The sequence below is a fragment of the Macaca mulatta genome, chromosome 8 (genome assembly GCF_049350105.2).
Source record: "Macaca mulatta isolate MMU2019108-1 chromosome 8, T2T-MMU8v2.0, whole genome shotgun sequence".
NCBI lineage: Eukaryota > Metazoa > Chordata > Mammalia > Primates > Cercopithecidae > Macaca > Macaca mulatta.
The window spans coordinates 64,459,754-64,477,445 of NC_133413.1; the positions used below are offsets into that span (position 1 = coordinate 64,459,754).

Below are 17,692 nucleotides of genomic sequence, written 5' to 3' on the forward strand. Positions count from 1 at the left end.
ACTACTAAGCTCCAGGTAAATTTCATGGGTAAAGCCAGTGTAAATTTCCAAGTCTTAAGATTTACTTACTGAATTGTTTTTCCAGTAAGATGACTGCCTTAAATTGAACTATCCACACTATATTCTGTAGCAAAGCTTTCAAAAACAGGTGCCTGATGTCAGGAAGGTACAATATGCGACTTGGTTATCCACAGCAAAGCTAACGAATTACAATGACCAATCAAAATCTCAAATGTCATACAGAAATGACCAAAGAAAATTTAAAGACAGTCAGAGGCTGAAAGTGCAAGAGAAAAGCAATAATGAATTTCTGAAAGGAAATTTTGTATTTATTCAATAACTACTATCTGCGAAGTACAGGCATGAGTCCCCACAACCCAAGTGCAACACTCCAAACTACCCAAAAAGGCTTCAAAGGCCAATATAAGATCAAAGAACAAAACATCTAAACTTGCAACTTGGACTTTTGAAAGTTTATTTCTATTAGAATCAGGAAATTGTGGTACTTTTTGTGAGAGAGAAAAACACTTGTGATAGAAAAAAAAGAGACACTCCAGACATAGCACTATCACATGACAATTGAGAAAAGTAGCAAGTAATATCAGAAATAATTGTTACTTTTTAAAACGAAGAGTCTGGATTTTAATCATGATAGAAGGCTACGAAGAAGTACCTGCCCGCAGCAAGAGGGACAGTGCAATGAGAGCCAAGCAGAAGCAGTAGCCAGACTAAGAAGCAAGGCCAGGCTAAGCCTGGGTACCCTGAAGAGGTCCCCTGCAGCAGAAGGACCCGCAAAGCAGAGGCATTGCACAACTTAAAGTCCACAACTTAAAGCCAAAGACTCTGTGATAAAAAGAGTGCACTAAAAAGATGCAGAAAATTCTTGAAGAGCATTTATCTATAAAAAGCTCAATTCTAATGAAAACTATTCTAGACATTGAAATATTTACTTCCACTAGTGATGAGAGAAATATTCCACCCAGTTGTTGGACATCGTCACAAGCATGGTCAATCATTCCAGAAGTGACAGTCACCTGAGAGGCACAACGTATATGTTATTCCTAGGAGGAAAAGTCTAAGGTAAAAGTGCCCAAAAAGCTAGGAGCATGCCACAGCATCCATTCTTCCCTACCAATTTTCACTTTATGAATTCAGCTACAGAGCCTTATTACCACTATACTTGAAAGCTAACATTACCCCAGAATGAAGTTTTGTTTTTCTGGGGATTTTTTTGTTGTTTTTTCTTTGTTTTTGAGACAAGAGTCTCATACTGTCAGGGTGGAGTGCAGTGGCGTGATAACAGCTCACTGCAGCCTCAACCTCCTCAGGCTCAAGTGATCCTCCTGCCTCCTGCTGAGTAGCTGGAACTACAGGTGTGCACCACCACACCCAGCTAATTTTTCTATTTTCTGTAAAGATAGGGTTTTGCCATGTTGCCCCAGCTGATCTCAAACTCCTGGGCTCAAGCAATTGGCGTGCCTCAGCCTCCCAAAGCGCTAGGATTACAGGCATAAGCCACCACACCAGGCCTGGAATTAAGTTTATTAAAGGGGAGAGATCATTTCAAAGTAGGAAAAAAGGGAGAGGTGTATCCTATTTAACTAACATTCTGATCCCAAATGATATGCTACATTTAGAAATTTTAAATCTCACTTTCACAAGCTTGTTTCTTACGTTTTAAATAGCTTGTTTTTTAAATACCTCACAAACTCAATAAAATGGTGGCTCTTGTAAAAACACTTTTTAAAACCAAGCCCCAAACCAGTTAAAATTGATGTTATTAACATAAAAAAGATTTTGATCAAAAAACTCTAAAATATCTCTATCCAAATATAAATGGCAATTAGGCTCCCCTAAAAAAGGCAGGCAACAAGACAAAAAGTAAATCTAAGCAAAATATGGTGTCTTTCTTATGCCTCAAACTAAAATCTGTTAATAAAGTCACCTGAAATCTAAATAGCAACTTTCAAAAAATTTCGAATAGACATTTATTTGTAATCTAACAACCTACCAATATTGTTTCCCCTGGTCCCATTCCTCCTCTAGGTCACCCTCACATCAAAATCTCATTCCCTTCTACCTTTTCATCTCCAGAATCCTCCTCCCCTGTCCACCTTTAGTTCTCTCCTCTTCTGAGTATCAAACACACCTCTTCATACCTACTACACTTCATCCCCGTAAGCCTGAAACTATCATTCCGCAGAACCATCATTTGTGTCCTATCTTTTGCCCTATCCTGAGGAAACATGAAGACAAAACAGAAAACTTGTCATTTTCCAAGCCATCACACCTGCAGGCTATTTTCCTCCCGAAGACAGAGAGCTAGAAAGGCCTGCAAGCAACCAAGATGACCAGTAGGCGTGCTTCAAGTAGTTCGTTAGGCCTAACTAATCCCACCCTGAAACTGGGAAATTGTGAGAACGAGCCACTGTGTGGGACACTGTCCTCTTGCAGCTGGACTGGACAGCTCCAGGCTCACCCAGGGGGAGCTGGAAGCATGGGAGGGACTCGGCCAGACAAGGACAAGCAGGTTAGCTAATAAAGATCTAGAACATGCTGTTTGCAGTTTAAAATGCCCCTGATGGCACCCAGGACCAGTTTGTTTATTAGTGTAATCGGTTAGACAGCTTAGCCTAGTTATGTAACCAAAAGGGCATAAAAGATCTCACTCGAAACTTTCAGAGAGCTCTCCCAAAACCAAGATTTCCCGCACAAATCTTGGTGGTTCACAATCCTGGGGCAGCCGAGGGAGCTGCACCTGGAAATCTCTCGGCCCGAGGCATGCTCTCTCCTGCTGTACCGTTTCTTTTCCTTTATCGAAGCCTCACACGCACGTGCTCTTTGGAGCTGTGTGGGTCCTTTCAATTCTCCAGCCTGTATCATCTTGGCAGTCACCTAGAAGAAAGGTACTCCCTGACCCCTGAAAAGCATGAATAAGAAACCCCAAGTGGCAGAAAAGACAGAAAGGATTGAAACGAAGCCAGTCAAAAGAAAGAAAAAGCAAAGCACACTACCCATATCTGACAGTAGTTTGGTTTGTCAAGTTCAAAATGGCATTATTTTAATAAAACATTTTTGTAATTTAACATATTTACTATAAATAGCTTAAAAGAACATGGATGTTATATTCCCTTCAAAGGTACTTTAAAAAAATTTCTTTTACCTGTGAACTCAGCTGAGTTTTTATCCAATTGAAATAGTAATTTAAGTCACTGCCTTCCATCAATTCTTTTCCCCAAGCTGCTAACTTGGCAATAATTCTTGCTGCCTGAAAACAAATAAGAAATACATTTGAACGCAACATTAATTCTAAAAATCACATCATATACCTTAAAAAAAGGATTTGTAACAATTTTGCTACACAATTTCTTAACACTCAACCACTCTAAAAATAATAGTTTTTATATTTCATTTTTTAAAATATATTTTGAAACAAACATTAAAAATATATTTCTAAATATTTCCATCAAAGTGAACCCAAATTAGCTGGGTCTTAGGAATTTCTTGACACTCCCTGAATTATTTTGGGTTTCAAAAGTAAGATTGGAATTCATTATATGACCAGCAAAAAACAGAACACAAAAATCTGTCTTAGAAGCAGACTGTCACCAAACCACTTGCCAGAAATCTAAACAATCTCTACAACAAACTGCCAGGCTCTCCGACACTCATTCCAAGCCACTTGGGAGTTCTAACACTTAAAAATCCATTTCTAGGCCGGGCGCGGTGGCTCAAGCCTGTAATCCCAGCACTTTGGGAGGCCGAGACGGGCGGATCACGAGGTCAGGAGATCGAGACCATCCTGGCTAACACGGTGAAACCCCGTCTCTACTAAAAAATACAAAAAACTAGCCGGGCGAGGTGGCGGGCGCCTGTAGTCCCAGCTACTCGGGAGGCTGAGGCAGGAGAATGGCGTGAACCTGGGAGGCAGAGCTTGCAGTGAGCTGAGATCCGGCCACTGCACTCCAGCCTGGGCGACAGAGCCAGACTCCGTCTCAAAAAAAAAAAAAAAAAAAAAATTCCATTACTTAGGATAATATACATCATAGGTATTAGTCATCTCTCCCAACATAAATAAATATCCTTTCTCCTCAAAGATCTCTCCATTTTCTTCAAGCTATAAAACTAACCATTTTTTAAATTAAATAGACAATATAAAGTACTAGTTCTCCATACACAAACCAATTTAATAAATATTCTATCAGAACTGAAAGCAAATCACTGTCTTAAAACTCCAAATCATTCAGCAATAATTCATCCCAGTAGAGAATGAAAGGCTACACTAGCTAACCTCAAAATAATTTCCCATGCTGGTAGACTCATGTTTGTTCTTACATTTGAATACAGCAAACCAGACTGACAGGTGCACTTCCAAGGTCAGAACGTTAGACACTTAAGTGTTCTGGTGTATTTGAAATTCCACAACATAGGGACGAACAGGGGCGCCTTTACTTGCTCATTGAGTTGTGACATGCTGAGGTTTTCACATGCCCAGCTAAATGAATTTATAAATACAGTATCTAGTTTAAACTCATCTTACTGTCACAAAATAGACAACTGACTTAAAAGGATTACTGTTAGGAGGCCAAGGATTGAAAATATCATCAGCAGTGCATGCACAAGACAAAGGAACAAGAGCATAAGCTAGCATAAGCTCTTTATCAGCACATGGTAAACCAATGGGAGTCTCCCTCAGAATGTGAAAGATTGGCCAAAAGTAAATGAAATCATCAAGAAGTTAACATGGATTTGGCCGCACAGTAATAATGAACCATTCCCTAAGTGTATATTTGTTTAATGTATTTGTCAGTTTTGTTGTTATACCATTAGGAGGACATTTAAACCAGTGAAGACAACAAACCTCTACAATTTTAAAGAGGGAAATATATTACTGGCTTTTAAAAAAATATTCTTTAAAATACAGTGTATTTCATCAGTCCTCCTTAATTTCTCTTTTTATAGATATTTCATAATGTCCACAACATATAAATATACTATATGAATACAATATATATACAATATATAACTATGCCATATGAATACATATACATGTGGAAGGAGGGAGGGAGGGAGCGAGACAACATACATGTTCAAAAATGTTTCACTGCCAGTGGCCTGATTTGAAAACTTTTAAAAACATCTACTGAAACAAGCAGCCTCTGGAGCTACATGCCCCCCAACAGCTCCTGCCATCCCCAGCCTGTAGCCCACTCCCCAATGGAAATAGAGAACGCCTGTTTGTACAAAGGTTTATTCTCTCAACCCTGCTTTCAGACTCCACGAAAGATTCTTCAGTACTATGGCTTCCAAACATAGCCTACGTTTAAAACAGGAATGTATGCTGGGTGTGGTGGCTCACGCCTGTAATCCCAGCTTTCTAGGAGGCTAAGGCAGATGGATCACAAGGTCAGGAGTTCAAGACCAGCCTGGCCAACATGGTGAAACCTTGTCTCTACTATAGATACAAAAATTAGCTAGGCGTGGTGGTGCATGCCTGTAATCCCAGCTACTGGGGAGGCTGAGGCAGAAGAATCGCTTGAACTCGGGAGACGGAGGTTGCAGTGAGCCGAGATCGCGCAACTGCACTTCAGTCTGGCAACACAGTGAGACTCCGCCTCAAAAAAAAAAAAAAAAACAAGAGTGCATTTTAGATATTGAAAAGCAATCAAGTAATTACTTAAAATAAAAATGAAACACAGTAGCTGCTTCAAAGTAAAATTTAATTTCTATATAGTAAAATGTGGTTAACCCCACTACAAACACTGTACATGTGAGAATTCTCCACAGGCTTTGATGCACTCCTTGCAGTCCACAAAACCTTAACTGCGTCAGAGCAACCCTATCTCCTTCCAACTCCCAATGTCCTTTCTCTACTGAACAGCAATACGGAAAGCTAATGTCATAGTAGTTACGCCTATGGGAACGGACAGGTTACTATGTCATAAAGGGCACAGTAGTTACTCCTACGGGAACAGACATAAAAGGCCCAGGTTTCTTTCTTACCTAAATGAGAATGTAATCACAATTCTGTCAATTTTAAACAAAATTTTTTAAATAAAAACCTTTCTTCTTTGTATTTAAAAAAAAAAAAATTCCAGTTGGGGGCAGTGGCTCACACCCGTAATCCCAGCACTTTAGGAGGCCAAGGCAGGTGGATTGCTTGAGCCCTGAAGTTCAAGACCAGCCTCGGCAACATAGTGAGACCCTCTCTCCTTAAAAAAATTTTTAAAAAAGAATCCAATCAATTCAAAATTTACCATATAAACAGTAAAGGGATCCTGGCGATTCAACATTGGCAGAAAGTAGGGCCACGCAGTGTTCTTGCTACGTCTTGCGTAGTCAAAGAAAATGCTAACACGCTGATGATTTTCCTAAAAAAGAAAAGAAATGGTATCACCAATCAGAACACATTTTGCTAAAGAATGTAACAATTGTGCACCACTTCTCAACCTCCCATCATTCTGTGTTCTTTCTCTTTTCAGTGTATGTGTATGTGTGATTTGCCTGTCATTATTACCACGGGGCAGGGGGTAGGGATGGTAGTAGGGACAGATATTTTTCTTAAAAAATCACCTATAATGATTATGATTATTTTAAATCACAAAGTGTAAGACTACAAGTTACACTTCTCGGCCTGCACCTCTGACCTGTTACTCCCAATGTAGCAGGTCTACACCCACCACCAACACCCAAGTGTGAGCACCTGGCTGCCACACAAGGGAAATCAAAATCGGAAAGGGAGCAGGAAGAGCGCAAAGTAGGTCTAGATACACCTTGAATTACTAACAAATAGGCAAGGGAAACAGAAAATTAAATGAATCTTAAATGTTCAAGTTACTTCTTAGCGTATCACGGTAGAAAACTTGGGATAAATAAAGACAGCAGAAAACAGCACATACTACCAGTGGACATAGGATCTGAGTAAGAGAAAATTCTTAGTTCCAATTATTAAAACTTCACCACTCACTTAAATTTTCTCTATCACTGGCTGAGATCCACCTTCTGGTTCATTATGTGAATACAGTTGTTAAATAGCAATACTTTTTTCAAAATTCTTTTACTACACCACCATATCAGCAATAGTAATACTTTTTCTGATTAAACTTTTATTAATGTATTTATTTATTTTATTTCCCTAGGTTACTGGGGAACAGGTGGTATTTGGTTATGTTAAGTTCTTTAGCGGTGATCTGTGGGTCTTAATACTTTTTAAAAGCACAAATAACCACATAAACAAAAAATTCCTATTTTCAGATTAACATTTAATTATTTTTAAATATAGTGTTTTTTGTTTTTTGGTTTTTTTGGTTAATATTGGTCTACACTAATAATTACCTATTCGAGGAATAGCCTACTATCTCCTTAGGTAATGAGTCATTATTGTTTAGAATAACAATTTGAAGGAGTTGTGACAATGATTTTATCAAGGAATCCAAAATTCAGATGAGCCATCATTGCTTCATTGGTAGAGGTACCCAGGTTACAGACCTTTAAGAGAATAAGGGTAAAGAAATCCTTCTGGTCAGGTACACTTAGCAACTGCTGTTGTCATCCAGGCAAAGAAAACAATTTAATCCTCAAAATCATGTGCTAAAAACTAAGCATGTGAGGAAACATAAGCAATTCTGTCAAAAAGCATTTTGTTCAGAAGTGATAAGGATGAAATGATAGGATTAAAAATAGAAAAAGAAAATTATTATAAATAGCACAAGGAATTGAATGATAAAGGTATATATAAACTTCTCCATGTAACTAAAATTTTACAAATAAAATCAATTGCTAAACTATAATGAGGGCCAGGTGCAGTACCTCACACCTGTAATCCTAGCACTTTGACAGGCCAAGTGGGAGGGCTGCTTGAGCCCAGGAGTTCAAGACCAGCCTGAGCAACATAGTGATACCCCATCTCTACAAAAAAATAAAAAATTAGCCAGGTGTGGTGGCACACGCCTATGGTCGCAGCTACTAAAGAGACTGAGGTGGGAAGATCACTTGAACCCAGGAGTTCAAGGCTGCAGTGAGCTGTGATCACACTACTGCACTTTAGCCTGGGTAACAGAGCAAACCCCTGTCTCAAGAAAACAAAAATAAAATTAAAAAAATAAAAATATATACATTGGGCCAGGCACAGTGGCTCACACCTGTAGTCCCAGCACTTTAGGAGGCTGAGACAAGCAGATCACTTGAGGTCAGGAGTTCGAGACCAGCCTGGCCAACATGGTGAAACCCCATCTCTACGGAAAATGTAAAAATTAGCCGGGCGTGGTGGCATGTGCCTGTAGTCTCAGTGACTTCAGAAGCTGAGGCAGCAGAATCGCTTGAACCTGGTGGGTGGAGGTTACAGTGAGCCGAGATTAGGCCACTGCACTCCAGCCTCAGCAACAGAGTAAGACTCTATCTCAAAAAAAAAAAAAAAAGCATATATATACACATATATATATAAAAAACATATACACACACACATTGTATATACAAAGTGTATATATATACACACACTTTGTATATATACACTTTGTATATATACAGTATATATATACTTTGTATACATAGTGTGTATATATGCTTTGTTTACATGCTTTGTATACATGCTTTGTATACAGTGTATATATATACTTTATATACAGTGTGTATATATACTTTGTATACACAGTGTGTATATATACTTTGTATATAGTGTGTGTATAGTGTATATACGCTTTGTATACATATATACTTTGTATACATAGTGTATATATATACTGTGTATAGTGCATATATATACTTTGTATATAGTGTGTGTATAGTGTATACACAGTGTACATATGCTTTGTATACATACATACTTTGTATACATAGTGTATATATATACTTTGTATATAGTGTGTGTGTGTGTATATATACACACATACATATACATACATTGAATTGGTAGATGAGAATAATACCAGTTACCTAAATCTGAATCTCTCCACCGATCTTTCATAAATAAAGGTTAACAAAAAGATCAAATAAAAAACTACACGAAACCCATGCCCTCAGGATAACAAGACAGAGAATCCACATTTGTAATTAACCATAATAAAAGAAACACAAAGTCCCAGCAAAAGCTATCTCTCATACTCCACCAAAAGCTTTTGTGGATGATAAGATGCATCTGAGGCCGGGCGCGGTGGCTCAAGCCTGTAATCCCAGCACTTTGGGAGGCCGAGGCGGGCGGATCACGAGGTCAGGAGATCGAGACCATCTTGGCTAACACGGTGAAACCCCGTCTCTACTAAAAAATACAAAAAACTAGCCGGGCGAGGTGCCGGGCGCCTGTAGTCCCAGCTACTCGGGAGGCTGAGGCAGGAGAATGGCGTAAACCCGGGAGGCGGAGCTTGCAGTGAGCTGAGATGCGGCCACTGCACTCCAGCCTGGGCGACAGAGCAAGACTCCGTCTCAAAAAAGAAAAAAAGATGCATCTGAAAAATGTGTGTAGAAGGAAGGATATGGGCATAGAAAGGAAGAAGTTCTAAGGTGGATCTACAATTACCACCATAAAATAAAATAAACTCTAACTACAAAGAAACTGAAAAAGACTACTGGTAGACCAGAGCACAGGCTACAGGGAGCAGGGAGCAGTCTTGAAAAGGCATCATTTTTGAGAGATAATAAAGTATAAAAAAAAAAAAGAAGAAGAAGAAGAAAAAGCATCTTTAGGAGATTGGGTGGCAGAAAAAGAAGCAAAAGAGGAAACTTCAGGGTTCTGCAAGACAAAATGAGACAAAAAAAAAAAAAAAATCCAAGGACATACAATCTGCCCCCACCAAAAGAAAGTCATCTATTAAAGAAACTGCCAGCCTTGGCATATAATGAGACTCTTATCTCTACAACTAAAACATTTTTTTAATTAACAAGGTGTGGTGGTAAGCGCCTGTAGTTCCAGCTACTCAAGAGGCTTAGGTGGGAGGATTGTTTGAGCCCAAGAGTTCAAGGTTACAGTGCACTATAATGGCACCATTGCACTCCAGCCTGGGTGACAGAGTGAGAGCTTGTCTCAAAAAAAAAAAAAAAAGAAAACAAAACAAAAGAGGCCGGGTGCAGTGGCTCACACCTGTAATCCCAGAACTTTGGGAGGCCAAGGCGGGTGGATCACCTGAGGTCAGGAGTTTGAGTCTAGCCTGGCCAATGTGATGAAATCCTGTCTCTACTAAAAATACAAAAATTAGCCAGGCATGGTAGCACACGCTTGTAATCCCACTACTCCGGAGGCTGAGGCAGGAGGATTGCTTGAGCCCAGGAGGCAGAGGTTGCAGTGAGCCGAGATTGTGCCACTGCACTCCAGCCTGGATGACAAGAGCAAAACTCTGTCTCAAAAAAAAAAAAAAGAAAGAAAGAAAGAAGAAAGAAAAGAAAGGAAGGGGGGGGAGAGAGAATAAAACAGACAAACTGCATCTCACCAGAAAAAAAAAAAAAGAGAGAGAGGCCAGGCACAGTAGCTCATGCCTGTAATTCCAGCACTTTGGGAGGCAGAGGCAGGTGGGTAACTTGAGGTCATGAGTTCGAGACTACCCTGACCAACATGGTGAACCCTGTCTCTACTAAAAATACAACAAAATTAGCTGGGCAAGGTGGGGCATGCCTGTAGTCCCAGCTACTCAGGAGGCTGAGGCAGGAGACTCGTTTCAACCCAGGAGGTAGAGGCTGTAGTGAGCGGAGATCATGCCACTACACTCCAGCCTGGTCAATGAAGCGAGACTCCATCTCAAAAAAAAGAGAGAGAGTGAGTCCGGGTGCGATGGCTCACACCTGAATCCCAGAATTCTGGGAGCCAAGGCAGGGAGATTTCTTGAGGCTAGTATTTCGAGACCAGCCTGGGCCACATGGCGAAATCCCACCTCCACTAAAAGTACAAAAATTAGTTGGGCACGGTGGCACAAGCCTGTAATCCCAGCTACTACTCTGGAGGCTGAGGCATGAGAATCACTTAAACTTGGGAGGTGGAGGTTGCAATCATTGCTGAGATTGCACCACTGAACTCCAGCCTGGGTAACAAAGTGAGACCATGTATCAAAGAAAAAAAGAAGAAGAAAAAAAACGGTACTCTTGAGTGAGGAATATTATAAACCACCCAAACCCATGATATGAATAGATGAAAGAACCCCACACAGATACAAAACTACCATAAAAAGAAACCAAAAGACGCACATCAAAATATCGCAGGTGATGAAATTTCTCTCCCCCAAAAAAATTGCAAAACAAAACTGTAACATAACAACGCAAACTGAATTAAATATCCTCAAACATCTGGAAAAATAAAATACCACCATGAATCAGAAATTCAAAACCAAAACTGAGAAATGTGCCCCTAATAAGGGAAAATTTAAACATAGCTGATGGAACTCAGGAAAGAAATGAAAGAAAAGAGCAAAATGGTCTCAAAATTTAAAACTAAATTATACGGTGTTCAACAGAGAACAGACTCAAAAGTCAAAGAACTGTGAACCAGAGATCCTGTATCAGCCAAGCTGCTCTTTAAGATTACAGGAAAAAATTTTAATGCAAAAATTTAAAGACTACTGTACACATAAGACATTCTTGAGGAACCTACTAGCAGATAAGCTTCATCTAATCAAGAGATCCCTGGGAAAACTTTGGCAAAAGACTCAGTGGTGAAAATTTAATATAACAAAACAAAAGTGGGAACAAGGGTAGAATAGTAATAAATGTTGTATGTCCTGACAAAGTAAAAAATAGCCACTAAAAATGAGAAGAGAGGAAAAGTAGAATAAATTCATTGATTGTTGCAAATCAAAAAATACTATTAAAAATGACAAATGAAATTATAAATGAATAAAACAGGGATTAACCAGCATTAAAGGGATATAAATACAAAGATAACCAATAGAACACAGAAAACTTCCTAAATGCCAAAAGTTTAATACAAATGCAAAAAAAACACATAATAAAGAATAACATAGTAATGCACACAGTAATTATAACACAGTATGACAGTTGAGATCGAATTTCTTAGTAATATTCATAAATGTGGATGGTTTAATTCACCTATTAAAAGAAAAAGGGGTTTCAACTCACAAACAAGACCCAAATCTATACTGTATACAAAAGACTTACCTAGAACAAAATGATTCACCTAAAAAAGGGACAGGCAAATAAAGATATGCAGACAAGTAGAAACAAGAAGCCATGAGTTGCCATACCAGTATTAAAGTATAATTTAAGCCAAAATGTATTAAGTATGATAAAAGGGACACTTTTAACGATAAACACCACAATTCACTGTAAATATAACACTAATGTGTATATATGCACTACATACAGCATCCACCTTTATAAAGTGAAAACTACAAAAGATATTAGAATAGTAAAAAATGCATTTATAAGGGGGAGACGTTTAACATACCACTCTTAGTACAAAAAAAAGCAGACCAAGAAAAAAGTAGACAAAAAGTAAAGGTATAGAAAACGTGTATCCTAAATAATAACATCATCAATAAAGTAGATCTGATAAATATAAATCAAACTTACACCCCTTCAGAAAGAATACATCTTCTCAAGTACACCTGGTACATTTATAAAATTGATCATATACTAATAAAAAAAGTATCAGTAAATTCCATAAAGTAGAAATGTTTTTAAAACATGATAACGTTTGAAATCTTTAACAAAATGTTTTAAGCATTTCTGCCTGAAAATTAAAATATAAATATTAACCCTCTGTGAAAGGGAACACAGAAACTGAATTAAGAAAATCCTAAATCACTACATATCAGAGCTGAAGGGATATGCTTTAAGCAGTAATCAAAGGAAAACGCATATATTTAAATACTTTTCTTTTGGGGGGGTTAGAGTTTCTCTCTTTTTGCCCAGGCAGCAGTGCAATGGCACAATCTCGTCTGACTGCAACCTCCACCTCCCAGGTTCAAGTGATCCTCCTGCCTCTCAGCCTCCCAGTAGCCGGGATTAGGCGTGCACCACCACACCTGGCTAATTTTGTATTTTCAGTTGAGAAGGGGTTTCACCATGTTGGCCAGGCTGGTCTCAAACTCTTGACCTCATGACCCACACACCTCAGACTCCCAAAGTGCTGGGATTACAGGCGTGAGCCACCATGCCCAGCCAATAATTATTTCTTCTTAATAGAAGAATTGAAATAAGTTAAAACTCCCAGTTCGAAATGCTAGAAAAAGAACAAAGTAAACAACAAAAAAGAGTAAAGGAAGAATATAATAAAGGCAAAAACAGAAATTAAGGTAGAGAACAGAAAAACTATAGATCAGTTAATATGAAAATCCTGACTCTGAAAAAAATTAACAAAACGGGGGAGAAACACTAATTAATCAAGGAATAAAAAAAGCAGAAAGCACAAATAAACAAACTAAGAAATGACATGGGGACATAATATGGAAATAGAGAAAGAAAATTTGAAGCATAAGATTTAATAAGATTACACTCTTCTATGAAAATAAATGTAAAAGCTTCAATACAATAATTCCCAGAGAAAATACAGATTACCAAAATTATCACCATTTGAGATAGAAAGCCTCAAATGACCAATTTCTGTAGAAGACATAGAGAAAGCTATCAAATAATTACCCCACCAAAAACAACAGGTTCAGATGTATTCACAAGGGAATTTTGCCCAAACTTAGAGCTTGTAGTGCTAATGCTAAATAAATTGTTGCAAAGTATAGCAAATAAAGAAAAACTGCCAAATCCTTTTTATCAAGCAAGTATAATGCTGATACATAACCAAATGAAGAAAACAAAAAATAAAATAAAATTATAAACCAATTACACATATGTACACTGAGGCAAAAATCCTAAATAACAGAAAAGAAAATTCAATATCATATCAAGAAAATAAGACACATGACCAAGTGGGATTTAACCTCAAATGCAAGGTTGGTTCAGTATTATAAAATCCATTACTATAATTCACCATATTGATATATCTAAGGAGAGGGAAAAAAAGTCACTCAATTATCTATGTAGATACCCAGAAAATAATAGCCTTTGACAAAACTCAACACCTATTCTTAATAATAGCACTCAAAAACTAAGAATTGACAAGTTATTATAACCCATAAGAATTAAAAAAGTAATATTATCTGTTTCATATCCCATAAGAATTGAAAAAGAAGTAAAATTATGTTTTTGCAAAAAGATAATTATAAAATTTTAATTAAAATTTTTTAATTAAAATGTTATAAATTTATAATTCACAAATTTTATAAATTAGAGAAAAATTCAATCACAAAATTAATTCAAATAAAAGAATTCACTAAGGTACCAAAACAGAAAATATATGGAGATCAACGACTTTAATATACATTAACAAACAAAAGTTCAGAGATAAAATGGAAGAGAAATGCTGTTTTTAACAGTAATAATTAAGATAAAATATTAAGGTATAAACTTAACAAGAAATGTTACAAAACCATTATGTGAAAATTACAACACTCCTGAAGACACAGACACACCTAACAAATGGAAAGGCATACCTTGTCCTTGGACAGAAAAATTCAGTAATATAATGATGTCATTTCTCCCTAAGTTAACTTATAAATTTATTATTAGTTTTTTAAATAGAGACAGGGTCTCACTATGTTGCCCAGGCTGGTTTCAAACTCCTGGCTTCAAGCGATCCTCCCACCTCAGCCTCCCAAGGTGCTAGGATTACAAGCACAAGCCAGTGCCAGGCCTTGTTTTGATTTTTTTTTTTAATAGTAACTTAAAGATTTAACACAACTTAGTAAAAATGCCAACAAACTTTTTCATAGATCAAATAACCTGACATTCCATTTCGTATTAAAAAAAACAACATTCAAGAATACCTGGTAAATTCTGGGGGGAAAAAAACTGCAAAGGGAACTAGCTATAAGATCCTCTATCATTAAACCGGGTGGTGCTGGAACATGAATACACAGGCATTCCAGAAGCAAAGTATAAAAAGTACAGAAATAAACCTAGTTATACAGGGAGGTTTAATGTTAAAGGCAGCATCTCCAACCACTATGGCAACAACTGAAAATGTAATAAATGGTCAACTGAATGGCCATTTGGAAAACATAAAATTAGACACACACCTCTATAGACAAGAACCAACTCTAAGCAGGCCAAATGTCTAACTAAAGATGAAACTATACATGTACTAGAAAAAAACCTTGGTGAATTCCACTGTAAACTCGGGTATAAGGAAAAAAGCTTTCTATTACTCAAAATCTAGATTAAAAAACATTTGATAAATTAGACTACATAAAAAATAAAAATAAATTGTGTCACCCTGTGAAAAATGTTATAAGCTAAGACAAAAAGGGAAATAACAAACTGGGAGAAAATATTTGCACTTTGTATCAGAGATATATGACTCATATATAAAGAACTCTTAAAAATAAAATGGGCAAAGACATGAGCAAATAATTCAGGGAAAAAAAATGTAAAAGCAACCTTTAAGGTCATCTGAAGATGTTCAACCTTGGACATCATTCTGACAGGCAAAAATGTAACAGCTTGACAATGCCCTCTGTTGAGAAGGTTACAGGGAACCAGGCACTCACACCCTGCTGATGAGAATGCAAAATGGAACATCTAGCAATATCTTAACAAAACTATATATGGAGTTCCCTCTTACCCAGCAATCCCATTTCTAAGAATTTACCATGAAATATACACCCAACACAAAAATATATTTGCACAAGGTTATTCTTTGCTTCATGATTTCTAATTCTAAAATTTGGAACCAATCACAATGTCCATCATTACATCAGAGGCTGAGTAAACTATGGTACATCTACTAATGGGGTACCATGTAGTGGTCAAAAACAGAACAGGGAGATGAGATCTCTATGAACTGACATGTAATGATTTCTGGCATATTCTGTTAAGTTTTAAACAAGCAAAAAATAAGAGACTATATCTAATAAGTGTTTTATAGAAATAAGGGGGGAAATAAGAAAATATACATGGGTCTGCTTGTCTATGTTCACAGAAAAAAATCAAAAACCAATGATATTGGGCTGAGCACAGTGGCTCACACCTGTAATCCCAGCACTTTGGGAGGCTGAGGCAGGCAGATCACTTAAGGTAAGGAGTTCAAGACCACCTTGGCCAACTTGGTGAAACCCCGTCTCTACTAAAAAAAAAATACAAAAATTAGCCAGGCATGGTGCCGGATGCCTGTATCCCAGCTACTCGGGAGGCAGAGGCAGGAGAATTGCTTGAACCCAGGAGGCAGAGGTTGAGGTGAGCCAGGGTTGCGCCACTGCAGTCCAGCCTAGGCAACAGGACGGAATTCTGTCTCAAAAAAAAAAAAAAAAAACAATGATATTGCTGACCTACGAGAGGGAGGTGGGAATGGGCTAGGATTAGTGACATTTCTCTAAGTATATCTTTCTGTATAGTTTTGACTTTTGGAAACACGTTAATGTTTTACATACTCAAAAATAAAAAACAGGTTGGGCATGGTGGCTCACACCTGTAATCCCAGCACTTTGGGAGGCCGAGGTGGGCAGATTTACCTAAGGTCAGGAGTTCTGAGACCAGCCTGGCCAACATGGTGAAACCTCATCTCTACTAAAAATACAAAAATTATCTAGGCGTGGTGACAGGCACCTATAATCCCAGCTTCTCGGGAGGCTGAGACAGGAGAATCACTTGAACCTGGGGGGCAGAGGTTGCAGCAAGCCGAGATCACACCACTACACTCCAGCCTGGGTAACAGAGCAAGATCCTGTCTCAAAAAAATAAAAGTAATAAAAATAATAATAATGAAATGCACAAGGATGAGGAAAAAACTAAAATAGAATACAACAGAAATGACTTACAGTATTTCATGAAAAATACTCACTCTGAAACTTGAACATGGTATTCTGACTATATACCCTGAGTTTAAAATAAAAAACTGCAAATACTGAACACTAGGTAAAAGGCTTGTTTTTCGTGTGTACGTGTTTTTTTCAACTCTTATTTTAGGTTCAGGGGTACATGTGCTGGCGTGTTGTATCGGTAAACTCATGTCAAGAGGGTATGTTGTACAGATTATTTCATAATCCAGGTACTAAGCCTAGTACCCAATAGTTATTTTTTTCTGATCCTCTCCCTCCTCCCACTCTCCACCCTTGAGTAGACCCCAGTGTCTGCAGTTCCCCTCTTTGTGTCCATGTGTTCTCATTGTTTAGCTCCCACTTATAATTAAGAACATGCGGTATTTGGTTTTCAGTTCCTGTGTTAGTTTACTAGTTTAGCTGGAGGATAAAGACCTCCAGTCCATCCATGTTCCTGCAAAGGACGTGCTCTCATTCTGTTTTATGGCTGTATAGTATTCCATGGAGTATATGTACGTTTTCTTTATCCAATCTGCCACTGATGGGCATTTAGATTGATTCCATGTCTTTGCTAATGTGAATGGCACTGCAACGAACAAACACAGGCATATGTCTTTACAGTAGGACGATTTCTATTCCTTTGAGTATCCACCCAACAATGGGATTGCTGGGTCAAATGGTAGTTCTGTTTTTAGCTCTTTGAAGAATCACCACACTGCTTTTCCTCAATGATTGAGTTGTATGGGTCCACAACTCTGAAACTATTTTCTGGTATTTTAGGGTAGAACAAACAAGTAAACACACTGAGATTAAGGAACTCACAATCTCACTGTTACAGAAGAGGTACACATATGGAAAAGAGAGACAAAGAACCCTGTGGTGCCGCG

At 37.9% G+C, this 17,692-nt stretch overlaps 1 protein-coding gene across 2 annotated transcripts in view; it reads right to left on the reverse strand.

Moving 5' to 3' along the window:
- The window catches only part of ATP6V1H (ATPase H+ transporting V1 subunit H), a 120,593-nt gene that overhangs the window by 87,948 nt on the left and 14,953 nt on the right, over window positions 1-17,692 (reverse strand). For both annotated transcript variants that reach the window (XM_015145373.3, XM_015145372.3), the window contains exons 5-6: window positions 6,258-6,371; window positions 3,164-3,268 (exon numbers count right to left, since the gene is read on the reverse strand). In XM_015145373.3, coding sequence (XP_015000859.1) covers window positions 3,164-3,268; window positions 6,258-6,371 — 219 coding nt within the window. The remainder of the gene's footprint in view (window positions 1-3,163; window positions 3,269-6,257; window positions 6,372-17,692) is intronic.